This window comes from Mya arenaria, chromosome 13 (assembly GCF_026914265.1).
Source record: "Mya arenaria isolate MELC-2E11 chromosome 13, ASM2691426v1".
NCBI lineage: Eukaryota > Metazoa > Mollusca > Bivalvia > Myida > Myidae > Mya > Mya arenaria.
Window position 1 is genome coordinate 7,433,302 of NC_069134.1, and position 27,493 is coordinate 7,460,794.

At 34.2% G+C, this 27,493-nt stretch overlaps 2 protein-coding genes across 2 annotated transcripts; one reads left to right on the plus strand and one right to left on the minus strand.

Annotated features, from left to right (window-relative positions):
- Positions 1-10,975, plus strand: LOC128214525 (eukaryotic translation initiation factor 3 subunit I-like). Its single transcript, XM_052921030.1, has 9 exons — positions 1-84; positions 3,878-4,058; positions 4,359-4,424; positions 6,789-6,938; positions 8,948-9,075; positions 9,414-9,524; positions 9,970-10,059; positions 10,301-10,467; positions 10,698-10,975. The coding sequence occupies exons 1-9, from the start codon at positions 82-84 to the stop codon at positions 10,777-10,779; spliced, it is 978 nt and encodes a 325-aa protein (XP_052776990.1). The 5' UTR covers positions 1-81; the 3' UTR covers positions 10,780-10,975.
- Positions 10,976-14,181: 3,206 nt separating this feature from the next.
- LOC128213840 (uncharacterized protein C8orf74-like) lies at positions 14,182-26,123 on the minus strand. Its single transcript, XM_052919901.1, has 5 exons — positions 26,103-26,123; positions 21,387-21,579; positions 17,301-17,704; positions 16,906-17,047; positions 14,182-14,799 (listed from the first exon to the last, which is right to left on the minus strand). The coding sequence occupies exons 1-5, from the start codon at positions 26,121-26,123 to the stop codon at positions 14,696-14,698; spliced, it is 864 nt and encodes a 287-aa protein (XP_052775861.1). The 3' UTR covers positions 14,182-14,695.
- Between the last annotated feature and the right edge of the window lie 1,370 nt (positions 26,124-27,493).

Below are 27,493 nucleotides of genomic sequence, written 5' to 3' on the forward strand. Positions count from 1 at the left end.
CGCAAGCGCAATAGAAGCTGTTGGACTTCCTGTAATATTTATAACACACGTTTTGATGGAAAGCTGACATAATTTTTCAATATGGTTAGCATTTGTTATACTAAAAGAAATACACTTGTATAAAATAATTTTCATTATTTATCATTTACTTTGTCTCCGCATCATCAATTGTGTGAACACAAAATTTCATCAAAATAGGAGACATACAATGCTTGTGAAGGCTTGTGTAACGTTCAGGTTCCGTCACCGTAGAATACTAGTATGTGGGTCCTGATCCTTTGTAGCCTGTCTTTGCCCTTTTTTACGTTATTGAAACACATTGTTGTTTTAGTAAAGTAATAACTCCTGCAAGAAATTTCGACTGGCAAAACGTTTTTTTAATGAAAATAAATAAGCTTTGCTGAAAGATAGCGTCTATTGAATTTCATCACTTCCCTTAATGTCACAAAATCATATCTGAAAAACTAATCAGATGGATATTTTCATTTTGCAACCAGCAGTTTGGATGCATTGATGAGAATTTGTATGCATAATTTATTGCATTATTCTTTGAGCCTAGTCCAAATAATTGTACGTTGACAGGTTTTTTTACAATATTTGATATGGCAAATCCTTCACGTACAAATTGTTTTGTACCAAAAGTGGGTAATTGTCCCGATCAGGATTCGGGGTTAAAGCATATTGCGTCCACAAAATATCATAAAAACAAGAAATATTACTAGATAATGTTATTTTATATTATATCCATACACAAAAAATAAATATCTAACGAATAATTATGAGGGGTTTTCTTCATTTCATTCTGTCAAAACATAACGCAAGGCTGCAGTTTACAGTTTTGCAACAATAGGAGCAATTCGGTCATGGCCAAGTTGTTACAGGGTCTATTGTGAAGCTTGTCGGAGGTGGCAGAGATATTACGATTGGGTCAAGTTGATCCGCTTGGCATAATTGTTGTCTGTGTCAGTCAAGTTTTGTTTTTTTGGAAAGGTAGATCATGTGTTTAATGCTTGTTTTGTGCAAAATAGCTTTGTACTTACATGGTAAAATATGAATATAAACCATTTTTTATCAATTTCAAACATAAAATACTTCACTAAATACAATTTCAATATTTTTCAAACCCAACCAGTTTTTGACTATCTCTGAGCCCAGAACTTGTTGATTAATCAATTGACTATTTCAATGTGTCAATACAAAGGGATTAAGCTATGTAGATTGTTAACTGAATCTATGCCTATTACGTAGCAAATACATTCGTTGAACAGTTTTTTTAGTATTATTTAACTAGTATTATATTAAATAAAACCCCTTAACTGATAAGGCCAAAAAAAAAATTATGTCTGGTTCAGGAAACCCGACCGACCCTATTTTTTACCCGCCGACCCTAAACTTTTTTTTCGAAATCGCGGCCGAAAACCGCTATACTGCGTATTGAAAATTTTCTTTTCTGTAGTTATTGCTCTTTGGGTTAATAGAGCGCGTTTATATCGATCTTTGGGTTAATAGAGCGCACAACAATGGCGGCGCCCATGGCGTGTTCACCAGCCACTTTGATGGCCATAAAACTCCAAAAATGTGAACATGGAGCAGAGCGGCAGGTCATGAAAGCGGTCCAGCATGGTTGCACAGCTTCGGAAGTATTCGAGGAGCTCCATGGGCCAACCAACCCCAAACTGTTTGCCACCAAATATGAAGCCGCAACTAGTTTAGGCCCGGTGTATGTATTGAAGAATATGAATACATAATGGGCAAATGTTAAACTGTAAAACTCTTTTTAAGATTTTTTCCATGTGCTTTCTGTCAGTACATGTAGTTGAAAATGCAGTGACTAGTAACTGTATCTATCACTGCTAGATTTTTTGGCAAACGTTTTATCATTGGAGTGTTGAATTGTACACTGTCATATGTTTGAAAACTTATATAAAGTAAAAAGTACCAACCCCTTTAAGTAAAAGTATCAGAAGATTTTCAGTGAATGTCATTAAATATATATCAGTGAAAAAATTGCCATGTCATTGAATGTACGCATTTTGTACTTTAATAATTGTGTTTGGGAAATATATCAACAGTCAATTAATAATATTAAACTCACAAAGTATTGGATAATACTTTTGTTGCTCTTCTAACCTGGACCCCTAGGTCCTCAGTGCACTAAGGTTGCCTAGCTAATGCCTTATATGATTTTGTGCAACACCACTCACAATGTGCACTTGTTACAATGACAGAATTCACAAAAGAGATGTATTAAAGTGACTTATCTTTACAAGATATTTTAAACAAAATTGTCGACAGAAATCTTTAAAAAATGGAATTTTTATAAAATACTAGGTTGTACATGAATCTCTTTTGTGAACTCTTTGTGCAGGTTAGCATTGTACAGAGGGTGACTAAAAGGCATAGGGTACATAAACAGCAAGCATAGAAAAGGAAAATAATGTGAATAAACAAAGATGATACATGGTTAGATAGATTAGATAGATTAGATAGATTTATTCGACATAAAAATTGCATATAACATGACAAATACAAATTTAAACATGTATAAACATATATAACATTTATGTCAAGGATAACACAAAAAAGAGTTAAAATAAAACCTTATTTCCATTGTGGTCCTTACAGATAATACAGGGTTGAAATGCTCTGTTATTATGTGGTTAAATGACTGCATTGAAACAAGCACACATCACAATACCACATGCTGGGAGTTACAAAGTGATCTGACTGCTCTGTGCATCGTCTACACATAGACAACATACGTCCAAAAAAAAAAAAAAATGGAAAAAATGCCTACCCTCCTAATTTTTTGGGACAACGTTTCCTGAACCAGACATATTATTTTTTTTGGCCTAACTGGAAACAATTACTTCCTTCATTTGAAATTTATTTTTTCAAATCTAGGGGATGAAATTGAGAACATGATGAACATGTTAACTTAGCTCATTCGACAAAGACATAAAAAAAATAGTTCAAGGTGTTGATAAATGTGACACAATTTTGATTTTAAAATATATATATATGTTGGGACTTCTCCCACTATAATGCGGGGCACATTATATATTGACCTGCAGCAGGAGGGCGACGTGTACTAAGTTGTCTGCGCTCTAGTAGGTGGAGTTTTTGTCTGATCTAATCAAACTTTGACAATATATGTGTATGGGAAGAATGTCACTCCCAAGTTTGATAACAAGTCACCCCAGTTACTTCATAGTTGAGTTCTTCAATTTTTTTCTTCTTCTTCTTTTGAGATGGTGATCTGTCCAGGCCTTACAGTGACTGATTTATGGCTTTACCCTGTCACATCCCCAAGTGTGACTTTAACAAAATTTTGAAGCTAAAGGGGGACTTTTCTTCAATTTTTTACAGATACACTCTTACTCCCAAGTGAGATTTACCACAATTAATACAAATGTTTTAATATACCAACACAGATGAATAAGTAAAGGTTTATATTATCTGAGCTGTTTAATTATCAGTTATGTTGCTACATTTGTATTTAGAGTTACGGCCCTTGAAATGCTTGAATAACAATATTTATGGGGTTTTAATGAAAAACTCCAAATATATATATTTTTTTTAAATGAATAATTAAGTCGACGAATATTTTTTCTATACTTGTTTTTAAATACTTGTAATCAATCGACTCATATCACTATACAAAAGCATTCTGTAGAGGATTAAACCTAGAATCTATTGGTTATGGCACACTTTTGAAATTCATGCATTTGGAGGCTGATATAGCTTGCATGTAGGTGTAGTTATATAACCCGCGATACAAAAGTGCTATGTGGATATGTATTGGTAAGACATGGTTATAATGTTGATTATTTGGTACATTTTTTTTGACTGTAACCTTTGTCTTTTTCCGTTTCAGAAACCCATTCTTTTACACGGACACGAGCGGTCAATAACACAAATAAAATATAGCAGAGAGGGAGATTTAATATTTTCTGCCTCAAAAGACAACCAGCCCAATGTATGGTATTCCTTAAATGGAGAAAGATTGGGAACTTTTCAGGGCCATAATGGAGCAGTGTGGTGTATAGATGTAAATTGTATCCTTTAAATTTCTTCATGTATTGAGAATTTTAATTTCCACTTACAAGCATCTTCACGGACCTATAAGGTATATAGGTCCGTGGCATCATGTAAGGCCTGCTTAGTGAACTTCAGATTTATTCTGGCCCATACTGTCCAATTCAAGGACTTAGGTATGAGATGACCCTTCTGGTGCCCATTTGTGGCAAATAACTATTTTTGTAACCAATAAGAAGTTTGTTATTTAATAAATGAATAAATTATAACTGATTTAAAATGCCCGTATATTCCAACTTGTTTCCTTGACAATACCAAAGGGGACACTACTAGGTTTCTAACTGGCAGTGCAGACAACACCTGTAAACTTTGGGACTGTGAGACAGGTAGGTATTCTTTCATTACCTGGTATGTTGAATCATTCTAAGCTAGTTTAATACTTTTTTAGCTCTACTGGCCAAAGGCCAGAAGAGCTTATGCGATGGTAATGTGTACTTGCGTTCGTGTGTCCGTAAACAATTGCTTGTGAACACAATAACGTCTTCAGTTTTGTATTTCGATTAAACTTTGTACAGTATTTAGATATTCATCAGAGCTTGGTTCCTTTCGAAAACCAGCCAGATCAGCCCATGCATGCCAAGATTATGGGCCTTGAAAGTTTTAAAGAAATGCTATTTTTAGCTTACATATTTTTAGCCAAGTTTACATGTAAAGTCAAGTCTAGGATTAAAGGGAGACAACTTGCTTTTTTGGTTCTGCAGTTGATTTTGTGAATTACTCTGCCTTGTTCTTGTTGAAAGGACAAAGGCCATTTTTTAAGCTCTATTAGCCAAAGTGTCTGTAGTTGGCACATTCATCTAAACAAAATTGGTTGTCAATGTTTGTTCAAATTATGCCCCGGGGTTATTACTGGCAATCCCCCGGGGTTCACAGGTTTGCTATACTTATATTGCGAATGTTTGAAAATCTTTTTGTCTGAACCAGCTATGCAGACACTTGCTATTTTAAATAAGGCATAATTCAGTGGTCTGCTACCATGGTTGTTCAAATTATGCCCCTGAGGTCAAAACTGGCACTGCCCTGGGGGTCACAAGTTTCCTAGAGACTTATTTAAGAAATATTTTGAAAATCTTCTTGTTTCAAACCACAAGGCTCATACCTTTGATATTTGTTGTGAATTATCATATGATGACTCTCAAGCAATTCAGTTGAAATTATGCCGCTGGGGCTAGCTGGCCCAACCCCTTTTGACCTTCTTTTTTATTTTTAAAGCAACAGCAATGATATTTGGACCATGTGTACAGTTTTGCAAACGAGCATCAATGTTGTCCTCAGATGACCTTGACTTTGACCTTTCGACAAACTTTTTTATTTTTTAAAGCTACAGAAATGAAATTTTGACCAAGAGTACAGTTTTGAAAGCATTTTTAGCTTGGCTTTTCGAAGAATAGGTGGGCTATACTACTCGCCCCAGCGTTGGCGTCCGGTTTAAGTTTTAGGGCAAGTTGGGATTTTCACTTTTAAGTCCAATACCCTTCATTCAATTGACTTAATACTTCAAACAGTTGTTCAGGGCCATCATATGATGAGGTTAGATAACTCCATATTATTCATTACACAGTTTATGGCCCATGATTGACTATGGAACTTAGGTTAAAGTTTTAGAGCAGGTTGGGATATTCATTATTAAGTTCTATACCCTTTGTTCAATTGACTTAATACTTCACACAGTTGTTCAGGACCATCACACAATGAAGTTACATAACTCCATATTATCCTAAATACAAGTTATGGCCCCTGATTGACTTAGGTTGAAGTTTTAGGGCAGGTTAAAATTTTAGGGCAAGTTGGGATTTTCACTTAAAACTCCAATACCATTCATTCAATTGACTTAATACTTCACACAGTTATTCAGAGCCATCTCATAATGAGGTTAGATAACTCCATATTTTCTTTTATACAAATTGTGGCCCCTGATTGACTATGGGACTTAGGTTAAAGTTTTAGGGCAGGTTGGGATATTTATTAATTACTTCTATACCCTTCATTCAATTGACTTAATACTTCACACAATTGTTCAGGACCATCACCCAATGAGGTTACATAACTCCATATCCTTAATACAAGTTATGGCCGCTGACTGACTTAGGTTAAAGTTTTAGGCAAGTAAAAGTTTTGTTTTTGTTTTTTTGAAAAGCATATTTGTATATTCTTAACCACATTTTCATAATGGGAAATCAAGTTATTTGAATGACTTGCCTCATTGTTCGGGCAGGCTGGTGGGAGGGCAGCATCAAAGTCACTTTATGTATCGAATAATTTTAGTTAGGTTTGACATAAAGAGACTAAACTTTGTAATATTACATCCTTATTGTATTCACTTCTAAGTCAAAGCGACATAGTCGAGGGCGCTGTGCAATGTTTTCAGGTAACCCAAACACAAAACGTGAACTATATGTTTGTTGCCTTTTACCCATACATACATGCTCTGGATTGAAAATGACCTCAAGAGCCATGCCAGTAGAGCATAGGCCCTTATGGGCCTCTTGTTTTTAAAGAGATATTGTTATATGAGCCTTTGTGTAATTTGTGTTGATATGCAAGAACTTTTATAAGGCTTATCATCAATTGTGTTACGGCATTAACAGATTTACGGGTTTGGAAATGTTTAGTAGAGCAATAAAATCCTTATTTAAAATCGTTGTACTTATTGTATTTTTTGGTGATAACTTATGAATATTTATTTACAGGAAAGAATCTGAACACACTTGATGTCAAGAATGCAGTGCGAAGTTGTGGGTTTTCCTACAGTGGAAAGTTGCTTATGTACAGTACAGATAAGACCATGGGACACCCGTGTGAAATCCATATATTTGATGTGAGCGACTCCTCACAAATGAGTACGTTCACTGGTGTTTTCCCATACTTTTTAGCAATTCTACATTTTACTGTAATAAACTTGTTCTAACAGGTTTATTTAATGAGTTTGTTATATTGGTCAGAGGTTTTTTAAAGTTCACACAATTATCATCTAACAGCTTGCAAGTCTGTTTAGTTGGAAATGTTCTTATCTTTAATTTTTAAGCATTTAAGTTACTGTGTGTATGTACATGTACACATTAAATCTTAAAAAGGCAACCATATCAAAATGTATTTGTCTTTTGAATTTTGTTGGACTTTTTATGCCCCCGAAGGTGAGCATATTATAATCGCACTGTCCGTCCGTCCGACTCAATAACTCAAAATATTATGGACAGATTTTAAAATAACTTGCCACATGTGTTCGGCATACCAAGACGACATATCTTGTATGGACAGATTATAAAATAACTTGGCACATGTGTTTGAATTACCAAGACGATGTGTCGGATGCAAGACCCGTGTCCCTACCTCTAAGGTCAAGGTCACACTTAGTGTTTATTCACAATGGAATGCTGCATATAAGGACATAGAGTATAGGTTGTCGTGTCCGGGCTGTAACTTTCCCTTGTATGGACAGAATTTAAAATAACTTGCCACATGTGTTCCACATACCAAGACGACGTGTCACGTGCAAAGATTTTAAAATGACTTGCCACATGTGTTCGGCATAAAAAGACGACATGTCGCGTGCAAGATCTGTGTCCCTATTTCTTAGGTCAAGGTCACACTTTACTTTGTTTATTCACAATGGAATGCTACATATAACGACATAGAGTTTAGGTTGTTGTGTCCGGGCTGTAACTTTCTACAGCATCTGGATTATTCTTTTATGCCCCCCAAGGTGGGCATATTAAAATTGCACCGTCCGTCTGTCCGTCCGTCCGTGTGTCCGGCTCAATAACTCGTGTCCGGGCTGTAACTTTCCCTTGTATGGGCAGATTTTAAAATAACTTGCCACATGTGTTCGGTTGTATGGGCAGATTTTAAAATAACTTGCCACATGTGTTCGGCATACCAAGACGACGTGTCACATGCAAGAACCGTGTCCCTATTTCTTAGGTCAAGGTCACACTTAGGTGTTTATTCACAATGGAATGCTGCATATAACAACAAAGAGTATAGGTTGTCATGTCCGGGCTGTAACTTTCCCTTGTATGGACAGATTATAAAATAACTTGGCACATGTGTTTGAATTACCAAGACGATGTGTCGGATGCAAGACCCGTGTCCCTACCTCTAAGGTCAAGGTCACACTTAGTGTTTATTCACAATGGAATGCTGCATATAAGGACATAGAGTATAGGTTGTCGTGTCCGGGCTGTAACTTTCCCTTGTATGGACAGAATTTAAAATAACTTGCCACATGTGTTCCACATACCAAGACGACGTGTCACGTGCAAAACCCATGTCCCTACCTCTAAGGTGAAAGATACACTTTGTGTTTATTCACAATGGAATGCTGAGTATAAGGACATAAGAATGTAGGTTGTCAAGTATGGATGGTATTTTTTTATGTTCAGAGGCAATTTAAAATAACTTGCCATATGTATTTGTTTGTTGTAAAGGCAAGATCAACTTTTCATGTACTGACCTTGTTCATAGGTCAATGTCACATTCGGGGGCATTCGTCACATACTGTGACAGCTCTTGTTCTTTTTTATTTCAAGTGAGAAACATGATGACTGCTCTTGTAAAGTATTCTAATTCAGTTATTATATGCCTATAATAAATCTGCAATCAATGCAAAATACATTTGTCAATATTCCACCAAGTGCGATGCAGTATACTCACCTCTGTTGAAGTCAGGAAATAACAAGTATCATTGCGTGATATTGAAACAAAGAGAGTACTAGAAAAAGTATCAGTCACTCGTTGTGATAATGTAATTTATGATATCCAAGAGCAGTAGTTAGACACATGGAAAACATTCCTTTTCTTTAATTTGATTCTTAGCTGAACTTGAACATGAATGTGCTATGTTCTGCAGGAAGTGGAGAGCCTATGATGCGAATCCCTATTTCGGGCTCCAAGATCACATCAGCAGTGTGGGGTCCCATGGAGGAGTACATTGTAGCTGGGACAGAGACCGGGGAAATATGCCAGTATGATGTCAAGGTATGTATCTAAAAATGTATGTTATCGGTTTTAAACCACTGATAAAATGGAGGTTCTATTATATATCAGACTAAAAGAAAGCCTGTCAGAATTTACTCGATTAAATTTATTTAAAAAAATTGTAACATATTCTGCCTGGCTGTCCAGATAGGTCAGATAATTGCATCAACTGAGTACTTGTGTGGGAATAATGAATCAGTGAAATTATGTACAAGGCAAGTTGTATCTTGTATTGATTTCAAAGTCTGAGTAGGTTTGCCAGAACATCATAATCATTATACACCAGCTTACAAGAAAGAGAAGTTCAAAGGCCCATATCATGTTCCGACTTGTTTTAGACTGGGGAGAAGATTCACGAAGTAAGGGAGCACTCGAAGCAGATCAAAGACCTCCAGCTGTCCCTGGACAGTACCATGCTCATCTCTGCATCCAAGGACACCACTGCAAAGGTATGGAGGAAAAAGATGTAATTGAAACTTCATAGAGGATACCGGTTCTGTCCCAACAATAGCTCATAAAGCATCAGTAGTTTATGGTGACCGTTTCTCTAGAGTTGTCTCTGTTTCCCCCTTTTTGATCGATTTTGAAAGTCTGCTTTTGGCGATCAAGTTCTGAACATGGTCATAACGAAGTGTTTCAAGAAATGATGCACTAAAATTATTGCTAACTTTCCCAATTGAAAGGGCATTGATTGTTTACTAGTGTCAATTTTTGTGCATTTTCAACATGTTTATTATTAAAGAGTATATATACAAAGACTGTACATTTCCTTATCGTCAATTCTTCTCTTCAAATTATAAACTAAAATGATGGAAACAGTTCATAAACAATTTCAGTGCAAAATGTTTTGTAGATTTTGTGTGTGTTTTGTCATATGTTTATGGTATGTTACAGTTGTTTGACACAGCATCCCTGGACCACATGAAGACGTACAAGACAGAGAGACCTGTGAACTCTGCTGCAATCTCCCCGCTCCAGGACCATGTGAGTTAACACAAAATATTTATTAGTTAATACTGTAGAAAGGACTCTATATACTTTATGGAATAGATTTTTTTTAAGTGGATGATTATGCACTGTGATTTATATGTACTCGGCTCTACATCGGACACCAGTCATTGTCAATTTTACAGAGACTAACCCCTTATATTATAAATATAACATTTAAAGTAATAAGAAATAGAAGTTCTTCTTGAAAATCTAGCATCTACTCTGTTGCCTTCAGGTGGTACTGGGTGGAGGTCAAGAAGCGATGGATGTAACAACGTCGTCAACGAGGATCGGCAAGTTTGATGCCCGATTTTACCACCTGATCTTTGAGGAGGAATTCGGAAGGGTCAAAGGTCACTTTGGGCCAATCAACAGTCTCGCCTTCCATCCAGATGGAAAAAGGTTGGTTATTAATGTCACTTTATTGAACCAGGATTTTTTTTACTGGTAGTCTTTCATGACTAAAGGTTTGTATACCAAACCTGTGTTTCAGTGCTTGATGATACCATAAATATATTGTGTTCTTAACAGAAAAGTGCTGCTATTTAAACATAATAGTATTACAACTTTTGTTATCAAGATAATAAAATAAAGACTTGGTTAAGGTGACAGTTTTTGTTCTGGAATTTCAGCTACAGCAGTGGGGGAGAGGACGGTTATGTACGTGTTCACTACTTTGACCAGGAATACTTTGACTACAGATTCGAGTTCTAGACCCAACAACTTCTGAGATCTTTATTGTGTGTCAAGACCTTTAGTGCTTAAATTTGAAAGGAAAACCTGCAAATAATTACCAATTGTGCATAAAAAAACGTGCAGTTAAAGGACATGACAGTTATTTACTCTTTTGCGTGTCCTTGTGAATTATGTAAAGTAATAGCTTATTTAAATAAAAAGCTGGATCGATGGACATTTGTGTCATTCTTGATAATATTGATTCATGTAGTATTTATATTTCCTAGTACACTGCTATGTAAAAATGTGATGTAGCAATGATCTTCTTGATCAAATACTCTGTATTCAATGTTGCTAGAGGTGATTATAATTTACTGGTACATAAGATTTGACTCTTGGTAAGGTACATGGTCAATTTAATGTAAAAAAATGTTTAAATGTTTATTATATATGCGTAACAAGTCTTCAAGCAAAGAATATACTGCAAAATACATATATAAAGTCCATATTCAACCGAATGGAATATAGCGGTCATCCATTCTGCTGATTAAAATGGAATACTAATCACCATATTTTAATCAAAACGATGTTACTTGAATGAGCAATTGACAAATGTAGATAGTGATGGAACCTTGGAAATATATAGCACAGTGATGCGAAGACTAACTTTAGGATTGCATTTTGAGTCTGTCATGATCTTTGCTACTAATAGAGGAAAATGTTTTCTGTTTGTTCACTTGCATTTGAAATGAAAAAGATGAAACTTTGCATATAGCAAGCCCAATGTTTGGCCAATGGTCAGTTAATATAAAAAAGTTCAAAAAAGATAAACAGCTGAACACCGCTTTTCCGAACACCGTTTATCCGATGTTATTGTTATTTCAAAATTATTTTTAGGTCCCGATTTTACTCCTTCTGTAAACTAAAATTTTAATCATTTATCCGAAATGGCTAGTCCGAAGTAATCGCTATTCCGAAGTAAAAAGTTAAGGTCCTGATTTTATATTTCACACCTATTTGTCAATTCTTATTTCGGGCATCGGCTTGAGGTGTCAATGGAACATAATTAGCGCTTGTTAAAAACTTTGAGCACGCGTATGGTACAAACATTGATGCCAGAAAATGAGCGATTCATTTGGGTGATGTAGCATGTATATCATTGCTAGTTAACACAATATCATTCGATTGCTGCATTGCTCACTCGACTCGATACCTATCAATCAGGACAAGGGCCCGGTAACCAACTCTTTAAAATAAACCGAATACTGAGTAAACGACGTGTAATTTCAGTGCTATTTAAACATGCTTTTTATAAACTGCTATGTTCCGAATGCATACATGTGCTGTCATTTTGTTTTAAATTCTTTTAATATGTTAATTTAATAAAGAAGTATAACAACAATTTATTTGTCATTCATTTAACAATAAATCGACATATACTTTTGTATACGAAAGATAACTAAAACTGCTTGTATCATATTGGTAACGTGTAACCGACATTGCAATCTTCACGACTTAGTATTTTACGTCATCTAAAATTTGCGAACGCTGCCATTTTCTGAAAATTGTTAATCCGAAAAATCGCTATTCCGAAATAATTTTTTGGGTCCCTAAGATTTTGGATTAAAGGTGTTCAACTGTATATCATTGAAATATTTTATTTGATGTGAAAATGTACCTTGGAATTGCATTCAGGCAATTAGTGTGGTTGTATTAATGAGGCTTATTGTAATAAGGTACATTCACCTGAAACTTTAATTTTCCCATATTTCCTGATGGCACATATTGGAAACTAGGGCTCATGGTAATGAAGAGTCGAGTCTGAATCTAGACTCAAACTCAGAAAAACTATTTTATTAAATTGCATAGAATCATCATTCTTCATTTCATTTGTGTTACAAATATAACTTATTTTTTATAAATAGTTAATAGCATTCAGTAAAGTTTTTCAGTAATAATTGTCTAGAAGAAAAGTTTTGCAGTTTTGCCACTTGAGTCTGAACTCAGATTTGGGACCCTTCGTAATCATGGCACCAGGTTTTGTTGAATTGCTGTCTTTCCAGTCCTCTTGCTGCAACAGTGACTCCTACCACAATATTTAAGAGTGAAATTCCCTTTTTAATCCCCTACCGGTTTCACGGGAGGGGACTTAAGGCTACCCTCCGTTCGTCTGTCCGTCCACAAATATCTTGATCCTGGGAAAACTCAAAAAGATAGGAAAATGAAACTTTGTATGTCGAAAGAGGGCAATATGGAGATTATGCATGTTATTTTATTTTTTGTCAGACAAAGTAATGCACAGTTATGGCCCTTGACTAATAAAAAATATAGCCAATTTGGTCCTGTGATAACTCAAAAAGTATCAAAGCTAGGTTAATGAAACTTAGTATGTGGAAATATGGAGATAAGTTCATTTTTTGTCAGACAAAGTAATGCAGAGTTATGGTCCTTGATTAATAAAAAATATAGCTAATCAAAGTTAGGTTAATGAAACTTAGTATGTGGAAATAGAGAAATATGGAGATTAGTTCATTTTTTGTCAGACAAAGTAATGTAGAGTTATGGTCCTTGATTTATTAAAAATATAGCTAATCAAAGTTAGGTTCATGAAACTCAGTATGTTGATAGAGTGTAAAATGGAGATAATGCACATTAGTATTTTTTTTTCTTCTTGGAAAGTTATGCAGAGGTATGGCCCTTGACTTATAATTAAAGATATAGCTGTTGACTGAAAAAAATTGGTCCTGGGATAACTCAAAAAGTAACAAAGCTAGGTTAATGAAACTTAGTATGTGGGCAGAGGGCAATATGAAGATATGCACGTTAGCTTTTTTTGTCAGACAAAGTTAATCAGAGTTATGGTCCTTTACTTATTAAAAATATAGCCAATTCGGTCCTGTGATAACTCAAAAAGCATCAAAGCTAGGTTCATGAAACTTAGTATGTGGATGGAGGGTAAAATGGCGATAATGCACAATAATGCTAAATAATTTAAAGGGAGACAACTTTCTATAGAGAGTAATTGTAGTAGTTCTTTCCCTTTGCCTGAAATGCTGCCTAGCTAAAGACCTCTTTGTACAGAGTTGTGTATTATTTCTTGCCTTTTGTGAAACATATGGATCTCTGACTACTTCCCTTTAAATGTAAGTTCCAGTAGATCGTATGTTTTGTTTTAATCATTCAAGTCAAATGAGGGAACGTAATAATGCAATTAAGATTAAAAAGCATTTTTTGCATTATCGTATGTGATAACCCTTCAAGATCATGGAGTAAAAATAGTTCAATGTCTATATATCATTACATAAGGAACCATTGAATTAGAATATGTAAGGACACCTGTATATCATATGCATATTAGATGAGAAACTCCTTTACTGTATAGCTTAGGTAATTGAAATGGCTATGGATGTATACAGGCACAGGTAAATCAATATAAACAAAGATATTGGATAACTTTTATCACATAACAATATTTTATCACAATCACATAACAATATTTTATCACATAACAATAAAAAAATATAACCGCTCAGTATCTAGTTTAATAGAAACAACAGACAGATATTGGTAAAAATATACTGTTAAAACAAAACATGTTATTAACATATGTGCCAGATATTAATCTTGAAGATAATAATCAAATGTGGGTTTAAAAATATTTTCAAGCTCTTCTGATAATGAGTACAGAATACATTTTACTTGAGGTACAATAGAAAAAACAAAAAAAAAACACATTAATAAATGAATTTTAACAACATCCATTTTACAAAAGCAGCACCTAGAATTAACAAGTCTTCCAGTACATAAGCAGTGTGAAGCATAAAATTATTCTGGCTTAGTGCTCTGCACACAAAAATTCTGAATGGTACCAGCATACATCCTTAAAGTTGTTATTTAGTTGTGACGTGTTCTGCCTCGTCAATATTTCTTATTAATGCCTTATCAATAGCCCACGTTATTTTTTCTTGCTCCTTGCAGATGCGCGGGAGCCAGGCTTGGGAGACTTGGCCTTGGAGGGCGACTGCTTCACTGACTGGACACTGTATCGAGGGGGAGGGCCTGCAATAGTGGACAATAGCCAGTTATTGTTACTAATAGTGTACAAAATGCTAACTCACCTGTCAAGAGCCGTGTTAGTGGTAGAGTCATGAAAAAAGCCAGAAATTAAAAACATACCGAATACTGTATATAACATTATACTGTTACAAATTTAATAATTTCTAAAGTACATGGCCCCATTTTTTCCTATTTACATGTTAACAAAATTCAGAGAAATCTAACATTCAAGTTTTTTTCTGTTTTATACTTCTTTAGTTTGATAATTTTGACAGTACCACACTATTAACCTTGTAATATACTGAAAACCACTCCTAGCTGCTAAAACCAACCACCCACAATCCTCAAACACTGCATGATCGTAATAACTATGAACTAATCAACAAATTCGAGACATAACTGACATCACATGCTTAACAGTTTATAATTGTTGAATTCAAATTAAGGAAAAACATTTCAAAGCATTATTATAAGTCAGATGATAAGAAGATGCCAGTGGGCAATCTATTGATACATGTATTATGAACTAAAACACTTAGCTGAAGCAGGTAAAAACCCATCTGAAAGTAACTATGAGCTTTATGAAAAATGTATGAGATTGAGACTATAAAAGAGATCAGAACGATGTGACACTAGCAGATATCTTCAAGCATTTCTGGCATCTACACAAGACATACATCTTCAGTCTGGGTGTTTGTTTCAGAGTGTAACGATGGAGGCTTAACATGCGGCGAAGAATGTACACGGGTAGGTCTCTTTACTTTGTACCTGGGAGGCGCACCTTTATATTCAATATATACACAAATATAAACAAGCAAAAGAAAAGAGTTATATGAGTCCATATCCGTACAGTGGAAGCTTCTAAGAAGGAATATTATAAAAGAATCAAATGCAATAGTTTATATCAATAGTCAAGTTGAAACTGATAAAAAACAAATATCAGCAATGACTTTGACTCCTTTTAAATCCCTAACTTATAATATGAATTTCTAGAACTTACTACAAGTTAATAAACAAGAGATGTCCTTGGACAGTGTGCTCGACTGTATGCCGATTTGTCTCAGAAATAAATACAAAAAAATAATAATGTAATATGTGCCTGTCAAAAAGTCAAACTAAAAGTAAACGAGAAATGCTGCAATGCGAGGAAACTATGTTTTTAATGATTGACAGAAGAACTTTAGCCTTTGTTGTGAGATTCAGTTTCAACTGTTTTTTCTATTTTAATTAACAGTGACCTTGACCCTACAAGTCCCAAATGCAACCCCATAAAAGGTCTCCCTAAACTCTTTCTATATACCAAGTTTGGTCTCATTATGTCAACCCTTACTTAAGTTATTCAGTACCAACCATTTTTCAATTTTTAGTAACAGTGACCTTGACCCTAGGGGCCCCAAACACACCAAAAGTCCATAGGCTTAAAAACTTAGTCACACTCCAGCTTATTAGAAATCAATACTTAAACATGTATAACATGTATAACAAACATAAATTTTGAGTGATAAACCTTTTACAAGTTACTGAATTTATGGAAAATATTTATTACTGATAACAATATTGTATTAAACTGTGAATTATGGAAAATATTAATTACTGATAACAAGATTGTAACTATGTATTTAAAAGCTGAAAATGCAAAAACATTATATGATTGGAGAGTGGTTTAAGATTTACTGTGATCTCCTATTCTCTCATAAGGTAGACATACCATGTTTTCTGCACCTTTCTTTCAAATTAAACTCGGTATCCCTCATAAGAATCATAGTTTTTATATTCAAACAATTGTAGTAATTGTGGTTACCGTAATTTTATTTTGGAGTTATTAGTATTTAGTCTGAATGAAGGTATAGAAGTAGTAGGTGAAATCCCAACTTGCCCTTAAACTTTAACTGGACACAATTTGCCCTCAAACCTGAACCTAAGTCAATCAAGAGGCCATAATTTCTATTTAGGACAATATTGAGTATGTAACCCCATTATGTGATGGTCCTGAGTACAAAGTGAAAATACAAACTTGCCCTAAAACCTTTACCAGAGGCTGACCCCAGGGCGAGTAGTATAGCCTCCTTATTCTTTGAAAAGTCTAGCTAAAAATTGTCAACCACTCACCAAGAACCTGAGGTCGTGGCAGTGAGGTTTTTTCCAATTTGAATTCCAGGTTGTCCTGCAGTTTCTCAATGTCACACTTCAGTGACTCAGTGGCCGCCAGTGTGAACCCCTTCATCACCTCCTCAATGATGCTGCCCAGTTTCTACAGATACACAGCAAACCTAAACCTACTTGATCAACCATGCCCATACTATAAATCTCAAACCAAGTGCTCACTATCTGGAGGACATTTTCTTAGAAATTGAAAGAATTATTTATTATTCATGTTTTGATAACATGAACAACGTTGTTTTTTATAAGAATTTTCTTGAAATTTTGGCTAAAACTACCACATTTTTCTCCAATAATTGATCTAGTGTGAGAAACCACAAAAACAAAAACAAAAAATAAATTACCTCTTTGTCAAATGCTGTTTCTGACTGAGCGACCTTGTCTAACTTTGTTTTTGTCTCACCGTTGATCCTGGACACTGTTTCTTCCTTCTCTGTCATAATCTCATCCAGGCGCTCTTGTTCTTTCCTTTCGATGGCAGCTATCTGTTGTTCATATTCCCAAATGTTTAATGGTTTTGTCCCCTTCAATGTATTTACATCAAATGGCGGTTCAACTAAAACAGGTACACTTGGTATCTGTTCAGCTCTTGGAAAGTTAAATACTAACTGATACAGTTTGAAATGTGGTAGTACTGTTTCAAATACATATGCTGAGAAAATCTGGTAGTCTCTTTGCCCCAAACTTTCTAGAAGATATGATGCCTGTGAATTGTAGAATCCAAGAATATCTGTTATTCTGTCGCATTCTGCAAAAAATGAGATTTATTTTAAACTCAGATAACCAGTGCTTCCTAAACAAAAGACAAATTGACTTATTTAAAACTGCACTCTCACAGATTGAACTTTTTGACAACTTTTTTATTTTTTGTCTTGGAACGAGCCAATTTTTGCGTAAATATCTGCAAACAAGTGATATAAGATAACTGACAAAAAAAATCAGATTGTAGATTTTCATATTTTAATAATGGTTTAAGAAAAATGCATAAAAAATCAATTTTTGAACTTAAATATATATAAAAATCTGCGATCTAATTTTTTGTCAGCAGTCTTATATAACTGGTTTCCCTGGAATTTTTGCAAAAAATTGGCTTGTTCCAAGACAAAACAAGAGCTGTCACAGAGACAGCGCACTCGACTATTCCGCCGCTTTTAAGTGTAAGGATTGAACAGTTTTGGCGAAACATGCATGGATCACTGTTAGATTAGATTTCAATGCAATATACATTGTGCTGAGATATTAACAAAAATGGGTAAATTCAAAAAAATGAAGCCTATTTCATTTTTGTTCATAACCTTTTATAACAGAGGTCCATGAGCTCAACTTTAAGCTCATCAAGTGTGTTTTATGGAAAGTGTTGCTGCTGGAAATTTTTATTTAGTTAGCTTCTCTTGTTCCAAAATGCCGAAGGAAAAAGTCGCCAAAATGTCCTGAGTGTACTGATTTTCGCGTGACATTTCAACTTCTCTGCCATTTTAAAATTTGAATAATACTTAAGATATATGGTTTATGACCAAATTTTCTTCTGCTATTCATTTATTAGTATGTCTGTCATCAATACATTTGTATTTTATCAGCCATCATGGATTGAACAATTTAAGGGAGTCTTGAAATGAACATGACCGTTAAATAATTTTGAGGGTGCAAAGATGCACTAACATCACCATTACAGGTTTAATAATATAATTTGAGAATAATTTTATGTATGAATGTATTTTCTTTCATCAATGTAATATTTGAACTTTGAAATAAAACAACAATTAGGCATCATTTTTCTTTAATAAATAAGCTACAGCCAAATATATTACTTGACTCGGCATTGTCCTGAGTGTACGATTTGGAACACAATAACCATTATTTTTTTAGTTCTTTAATATTATTTTATTACACCAGACTTTTCCTCCAAATAGCATATAACCATACTGATTGATTTATCCCATATCTGATGACACAGTGATGTGTATTGATTTTTTTCTGGAACTTAACTGCTGTCCTGAGTGTACAACCTTTTTGACACAATTGATTGACAGAGGTGCCAATGCCATGATATAAACATGGCACATCTTGTATTTGAAAGTAAGCTACCTTGAAGTTTGCCTTACCACAAAAAGTTGTTATTCATCCGGTTTTAAGGATTACAGGAAAGTTTTTTTTATAAATATACAAAATAAACATATTAAAGAATGATTTTTATTTTCTCTTGATGATATATCTTCATTGACCATCTTCTAATTATTTTTTTTGTAAGAAGTTACCCTATACATTTGAATAGCAGACCAATAGTACACTCAGGACATAAAAATACCTGATAAGCTTCTTTCACATAACACTGAACCAATCACATAAAAAATTATACACTGGCAGATAATGATTTCATGTGAATGTATGGATAGGCTGATTGTAAAAATTCCCCTTTAAATATAGATTAAGGAGCAGAAATGTTAAACTAAGTAAGAGTGGGGAGTGTAATACCAAGAAAGTTTCAAAAGAGTCTAAGAGCCTTTTAGAGAAGAAGAATAAGGGAATATAGGTTGAGGTTAATATCAGACCCTACAAAGATTGCCGAATTAAGAGCCAAGAAATGTTCAAGGTTGAGAACAACAATTACAGGGAAAAGGTAAGAGGAAGGAGAAAGCTTTATAAGAAATATGATGAGCTGATTAGGAGTAAGGAGAGAAACCAAAAAAAGGAAATGAAGAAACAGGAAATAGCAAATAAACATCAGAACAATGAAAAAGTAATTGTCCCCACTGGTGGGAAAGAAATTAAAAGAAAATGCATGTGCCTATGACAGGAGCAATGTTTTGAAAGTATTTTATGACTGTTTTTATCAACTTGATACTAAGAGATGTTACTAGTTTGTCACTATTGTTTATCAAATCATTAAAGCAAAATTTTGAATGTCTACTGAAAACTCCATTTTCTATATATACAATGGACTTTACTATCTAAAGATAAGATTTAAAGGCAAATTTCATTAAACAATGTTGCTAATGAATAACAGACAGTTTATTATGTGCAAATCAATAGAATATTTTATTTCTTAGGGATACTTGTCGACCGAAAAGCTTGAAATCGTGATAACTATTTGTTGTCCTGAGTGTACGATTTTACCTATACTGTTTCAAACCGAAAGATTGAGTAAACTAAATAATAAGCAATCTAGCTGTACTTATATTTGACTTATCACTTAAAATAAGCAAAAGTAACTACCGTAATAATCATCAAAATTGCAGAATTGCTTTACTTTATTTTTCCATATCTTGCAAGAGAGTTTATAGTGTAACTCTTGAATAGCAATGCATTTATGAAAAAAATAATTCTCAAATTTACTGAAAAATATAGTTATGGGTATTCTTTGAAGATTTGATGACACATTTTTACTGTTGCATAATATTGTTGGTCATGACATTTGATAATGTTACAAATTAACTTAAATGTCCAAAAACAGTCCAAAAAGTGCTATGTATTGAATTAGCTGTATCAAAGTCAGTTTTTATTCAGCCTTGATGAAATTCTGCAATAACCTTCATTTCAACTTACATTTTTCTACACATGTCTTTTTATGTATATCCCACAATAATTTGTAAAGTTATACAAACTTTTTGGAGTGTTGTTATGAAATAACAGGACAGCAAATTGTTTAAAATGTTATATTTCGCAGGTTTTGGTGATTGTGTCATCAATGTTTGGTCATATTGTTAGTTAAATATGTACTTGATATTACTATAATAGAAAAAAAACAGTATCATTTTGTTGTTTGGGATTATATGTTCCTTTAAATTTTGTTATCAAGTTTGTAAAAAGTTTCTTAAAATTATGATTAAATGCTAAAAAATCAAATTTATAGTTAACTTATCCATTTGAGAATTTAAGAAAATAAATTTGAATATATTGGATACAAAATGGACTAAAAATCACTTTGGACATTCGATGTTCAATTTTGACACCTATGTCACATCTTGGCTTCCTTTTTTTTTAATGCCCCCAAATGTGGTTATATGCAAAATTTTAACCAGAATTTCTAAGTCTAACAATAAAGGGCCATTATTTCAGGGATGTGATTTTTCTGCGGATTCGCGAAACTCCGCGGATCTAATGGCTTTTTTTTTACCTGAAAAAAAATATTTTGTTGCTTTCAGTTGTTTAAGTTAATATTCAAGTTTGCTTCAAATTTAAAGTCAGGGGAGCCCTCAAAAGAGCTTCTAAAAAGCCATTTTTTCATCTACAGCAGTGCTCTTTTGACCCCAAGAGCGCCCCATAAACCCATGGCCGAAAATGTTTCAGCCCTCCAGCTGCCAGGTCAATCACATCCCTGCATTTGCAAAATACAGTTATCTAACTTGGTTATTCAAGTAGTCTGGGTGGTTGAATACCATTGTATAATTATAAAGTCTCAATGCAATAAAAATGCACTTAAATTTTCTTACCTTTAATTTGTTGAACAAGTTTATCTGCAAAGTTGGCACAGGTGGCAGCCTTATTCCAGGAGAAACCCTTCTCGGCAGTGTATTTCAATGTGTCATAGAGGAAGTCTTCATGGATAGACCTCTGCATATCCTTCTCCTCATCAAACTCAGCCCAGCCCAAACATTTACATAGCCGCTCTCTTCCATCTGCTTTCTACAAGAAAAAAAATAATTTCATAAATTATGTCAGAATTAATGGAAAACAAAATGTAACATAAAGATCTAAATTTGATTTGTATTTTTCACAAATATTTAAATGTTTTTACTTGGTGTGAAAATTATCAGTTTAAAGCAGTTTTATTGCCCAATAGTAAAATGAAATGTTTTACTGGCTGATGAATATGAATATCAAGTGCAAATAGAAAGACTAAATTATTTATTTGATAGGTCCAACCCCTGCCCAACCAGAATGCAAGCAGGAACCACACCTTAAAATTAACTATACTGGGTGGCTGTTTTTTTTCCTGTGCACACTATATAAGGGATCCTTGATGTTGTAAAAGGGAGCAAATCTTGCTAGTCCATTTTATACAGATATAATTATATTATTAGGATAAGGGTCTATTTTCAGTAACAAGGCAATCAACTTTATAATTGAAAGTCATCAAATAAGTCACTTTTATGATAACTATTGTTCTTTTTATACACAAACAGGTTCAAGTTTTATATGCAATTCTTAAACAAATAGAACGACATTGTTTTTTTATATTGAATTTAATAATCTTCTTTTACTTCATATCGAATTTAATAATAATCTATCTCATGTCACTTATGGCATTTAAACACAATATAAGTCATGATGGTGTCACAGCGGGGTCAAGCCATAATGCAGCCAAAAGGGGCAGCAGCCCTTGATAAAATGTGAATAAAAAACAAATATACAGCTCATTGGCTGTTATCCTTTGGTAGTAGACTACCAGGAAAAATTTGGTGAATATGACATATTGGTGTGCACCACTTTTAAGTTAAGTTCTATTGTGATAAATAAACTGTAAAACTATGACTGTTTTGGTTTCCGTAAAAGGTTATTAATAGTAAGTAATTAAGTTGTCCTTCGACAGATAATGAAAGTAATTGCCTTAACACATTGCCCTTTGGCAAACTGCAGGCAAAGTAGGGTGAACAAATATCAGCCTTAGCCAATTCATTGTTGACCATCAGGACATATAAAAATCTTTTCCAATAGACGACTGATTTTACACAAATGAAACTTGGTTCAGAAAACATGAAATCCTAGTGAGTGTTTCCTTCCTCGAAGCCCGACCCCTCATAACCGGCCCTTGCCCCATCCATACGAAAACAATGGTTACACTGTTATTAGTTCACCCTTCACCTAGTAATTGCCTCCCAGCTTATGTTTAATGCTTTTTAATGAATCTTTTGAAATTAAATCCACAACCACCAGAACACTAGGCCAACTAGCATGGAGCTCTATTTACTGAAAGCCAACCCAGCTGGTGGTTCTTTCCCACTCACACTACACTTCTCCATTCAATAAAATTTCAGGCTTGTCAACTTTCAAGGCAATCCAACATTTTTACTTCTGACAACAGTACATTAATTCTTAGAAGTTACTATAGTGGTTGTTCCTTGGTGGAAACTGTTGTGCTCTGCTCTTCTGTAGTGGAGTGGCTGTTCCCAGGCAGAAATTATGGAGTGCTCCACCCTTACGGCGGACTATGAGGAGTTGCTTAATTTGAGTCAGATTTAATGGATATGTTTTGACAACTAGTATATTAAACTCTACACAGAGACTTGAAAGTATGATGCAGATCCCAACAGCTGCCCCTGGCTTACTTTAAATAGTAATAATACTATAACACTAGAGGATTTTTGACTTTTATAATATAGCTGTCAAATCATGATTAATGGTTGTATCGTGTCCCATGACGTGATAAGCAGCCCATAAATGTTGTTTTTTATTTTCTGGGTCAAAACTGATTTGACCCAACTTAGGCCACAGGCAACTACTTAAAATAAGCTTAGGGCAGCTGTTGGGATCTGCATCATATTTTTCAAGTCTCTGTGGTGGACTATGGCTCAAACATACAACCAATGAAACCTATGATATTGCATTGACCAGGGGTAGTCCACCTAAATGGCTAAAAGACAACGAGTCTTTTGACGATTTTTTTACTATGGCAGACTTGATACGTCCACCATCCTAGCAAAAAGTAGCGAACAGTCCTTGCGCAGAGAATCCTCGCGGCCACAATTTTGAACTTATCTCCATTATAAATTCAAATTTCTACCAAAATATTATTGCCTACTATTAAACACATATTTATTTATGTCATTATGCCAAAAGAACATGTTCATATCATAAAACACTCACATGAGTCGATTGTTTATCAAGTACCTCAATATCTGTAAATCTGGGACAAATCTTGACAGATTGTGTGCATGTATAAAATGGTATTCGTGACCCAGACTATACTTATGTGAAAATAACGACTCTAATGACAAATTCTATCCAGTTTAGATCGCTGTCGGGTATATATTGAACACATTTGTCATTATTATTCAACATCAATGCATTATATTACTATATATTTTTTCGCCCAGTGTTAAATGGTAGAGAGTTGTAGCGTTACAGGGATACATAAAAAATGTCAAAATTATTAAAAAAAGTATCCCTGATCGTTCATTATTGTAACTATGACCAGGGGCTGCTTCTTTGGTCTTAACCCGTACATCTTACTTGTTTGCAAACGATTTTTGATATTAAAATTTCGATTAAAAAAATGACTAAAGGTTTGTATACCAAACCTGTTTCAGTGCTTGATGATACCATAAATATATTGTGGTCTTAACAGAAAAGTGCTGCTATTTAAACATAATAGTATTACAACTTTTGTTATCAAGATAATAAAATAAAGACTTGGTTAAGGTGACAGTTTTTGTTCTGGAATTTCAGCTACAGCAGTGGGGGAGAGGACGGTTATGTACGTGTTCACTACTTTGACCAGGAATACTTTGACTACAGATTCGAGTTCTAGACCCAACATCTTCTGAGATCTTTATTGTGTGTCAAGACCTTTAGTGCTTAAATTTGAAAGGAAAAACCTGCAAATAATTACCAATTGTGCATAAAAAACCAAGTGCAGTTAAAGGACATGACAGTTATTTACTCTTTTGCGTGTGCTTGTGAATTTTGTAAAGTAATAGCTTATTTAAATAAAAAGCTGGATAGATGGACATTTGTGTCATTCTTGATAATATTGATTCATGTAGTATTTATATTTCCTCATACACTGCTAGTGTACATATGTAAAAAAGTGATGTAGCAATGATCTTCTTGATCAAATACTCTGTATTCAATGTTGCTAGAGGTGATTATAATTTACTGGTACATAAGATTTGACTCTTGGTAAGGTACATGGTCAATTTAATATAAAAAAATGTTTAAATGTTTATTATATATGCGTAACAAGTCTTCAAGCAAAGAATATACTGCAAAATACATATATAAAGTCCATATTCAGCCGAATGGAATATAGCAGTCATCCATTCTGCTGATTAAAATGGAATACTAACCACCATATTTTAATCAAAACGATGTTACTTGAATGAGCAATTGACAAATATAGATAGTGATGGAACCTTGGAAATATATAGCACAGTGATGCGAAGACTAACTTAAGGATTGCATTTTGAGTATGTCATGACCTTTGCTACTAATAGAGGAAAATGTTTTCTGTTTGTTCACTTTTGCATATAGCAAGCCCAATGTTTGGCCAATGGTCAGTTAATATAAAAAAGTTCAAAAAAGATAAACAGCTGAACACCGCTTTTCCGAACACCGTTTATCCGATGTTATTATTTCAAAATTATTTTTAGGTCCCGATTTTACTCCTTCTGTAAACTAAAATTTTATTCTTAATCCGAAATGGCTAGTCCGAAGTAATCGCTATTCCGAAGAAAAAGTTACGGTCCTGATTTTATATTTCACACCTATTTGTCAATTCTTATTTCGGCTTGAGGTGTCAATGGAACATAATTAGCGCTTGTTAAAAACATTGAGCACGCGTATGGTACAAACATTGATGCCAGAAAATGAGCGATTCATTTGGGTGATGTAGCATGTATATCATTGCTAGTTAACACAATATCATTCGATTGCTGCATTGCTCATCGACTATACCTATCAATCAGGACAAGGGCCCGGTAACCAACTCTTTAAAATAAACCAAATACCGAGTAAACGACGTGTAATTTCAGTGCTATTTAAACATGCTTTTTATAAACTGCTATGTTCCGAATGCATACATGTGCTGTCATTTTGTTTTAAATTCTTTTAATATGTTAATTTAATAAAGAAGTATAACAACAATTTATTTGTCATTCATTTAACAATAAATCGACATATACTTTTGTATACGAAAGATCACTAAAACTGCTTGTATCATATTAGTAACGTGTAACCGACATTGCAATCTTCACGACTTAGTATTTTACGTCATCTAAAATTTGCGAACGCTGCCATTTTCTGAAAATTGTTAATCCGAAAAATCGCTATTCCGAAATATGTTTTTGGGTCCCAACGATTTTGGATTAACGGTGTTCAACTGTATATCATTGAAATATTTTATTTGATGTGAAAATGTACCTCGGAATTGCATTCAGGCAATTAGTGTGGTTGTATTAATTTGGCTTATTGTAATAAGATACATTCACCTGAAACTTTAATTTTCCCATATTTCCTGATGGCACATATTGGAAACTAGGCTCATGGTAATGAAGAGTCGAGTCTGAATCTAGGCTCAAACTCAGAAAAACTATTTTATTAAATTGCCTAGAATCATCATTCTTCATTTCATTTGTGTTACAAATATAACTTATTTTTTATAAATAGTTAATAGCATTCAGTAAAGTTTTTCAGTAATAATTGTCTAGAAGAAAAGTTTTGCAGTTTTGCCACTTGAGTCTGAACTCAGATTTGGGACGCTTCGTAATCATGGCACCAGGTTTTGTTGAATTGCTGTCTTTCCAGTCCTCTTGCTGCAACACTGTCTCCTACCACAATATTTAAGAGTGAAATCCCTTTTTAATCCCCTACCGGTTTCACCGGAGGGGACTTAAGGCTACCCTCCGTTCGTCTGTCCGTCCACAAATATCTTGATCCTGGGAAAACTCAAAAAGCTAGGAAAATGAAACTTTGTATGTGGAAAGAGGGCAATATGGAGATTATGCATGTCATTTTATTTTTTGTCAGACAAAGTAATGCACAGTTATGGCCCTTGACTAATAAAAAATATAGCCAATTTGGTCCTGTGATAACTCAAAAAGTATCAAAGCTAGGTTAATGAAACTTAGTATGTGGAAATATGGAGATTAGTTCATTTTTTGTCAGACAAAGTAATGCAGAGTTATGGTCCTTGATTAATAAAATATATAGCTTATCAAAGTTAGGTTAATGAAACTTAGTATGGCGACATAGGGACATATGGAGATTAGTTCATTTTTTGTCAGACAAAGTAATGTAGAGTTATGGTCCTTGATTTATTAAAAATATAGCTAATCAAAGTTAGGTTCATGAAACTCAGTATGTTGGTTCATGAAACTCAGTTTGTTGATAGAGTGTAAAATGGAGATAAAGCACATGAGTATATTTTTTTCTTCTTGGAAAGTTATGCAGAGGTATGGCCCTTGACTTATAATTAAAGATATAGCTGTTGACTGAAAAAAATTGGTCCTGGGATAACGCAAAAAGAAACAAAGCTAGGTTAATGAAACTTAGTATGTGGACAGAGGGCAATATGAAGATTATGCGCGTTAGTTTTTTTTGTCAGACAAAGTTAATCCGAGTTATGGTCCTTTACTTAAAATATAGCCAATTCGGTCCTGTGATAACTCAAAAAGCATCAAAGCTAGGTTCATGAAACTTAGTATGTGGATGGAGGGTAATATGGCGATAATGCACAATAATGCTAAATAATTTAAAGGGAGACAACTTTCTATAGAGAGTTATTGTAGTAGTTCTTTCCCTTTGCCTGAAATGCTGCCTAGCTAAAGACCTCTTTGTACAGAGTTGTGTATTATTTCTTGCCTTTTGTGAAACATATGGA

Bases quoted from the DNA above. Each gene is read 5' to 3' on its own strand.
- LOC128214525 (XM_052921030.1), top strand. The intron at 4,425-6,788 runs GTAGGTATTCTT...ATTTATTTACAG, and splicing joins ACTTTGGGACTGTGAGACAG to GAAAGAATCTGAACACACTT. The intron at 10,060-10,300 runs GTGAGTTAACAC...TGTTGCCTTCAG, and splicing joins TCTCCCCGCTCCAGGACCAT to GTGGTACTGGGTGGAGGTCA.
- LOC128213840 (XM_052919901.1), bottom strand. From the start codon at position 26,123: ATGGGAAAATTAAAGTTTCAG. The intron at 17,705-21,386 runs GTAAGAAAATTT...CATTTTTTGCAG, and splicing joins ACTTGTTCAACAAATTAAAG to AATGCGACAGAATAACAGAT. The intron at 17,048-17,300 runs GTAATTTATTTT...GTGTATCTGTAG, and splicing joins AAACAGCATTTGACAAAGAG to AAACTGGGCAGCATCATTGA.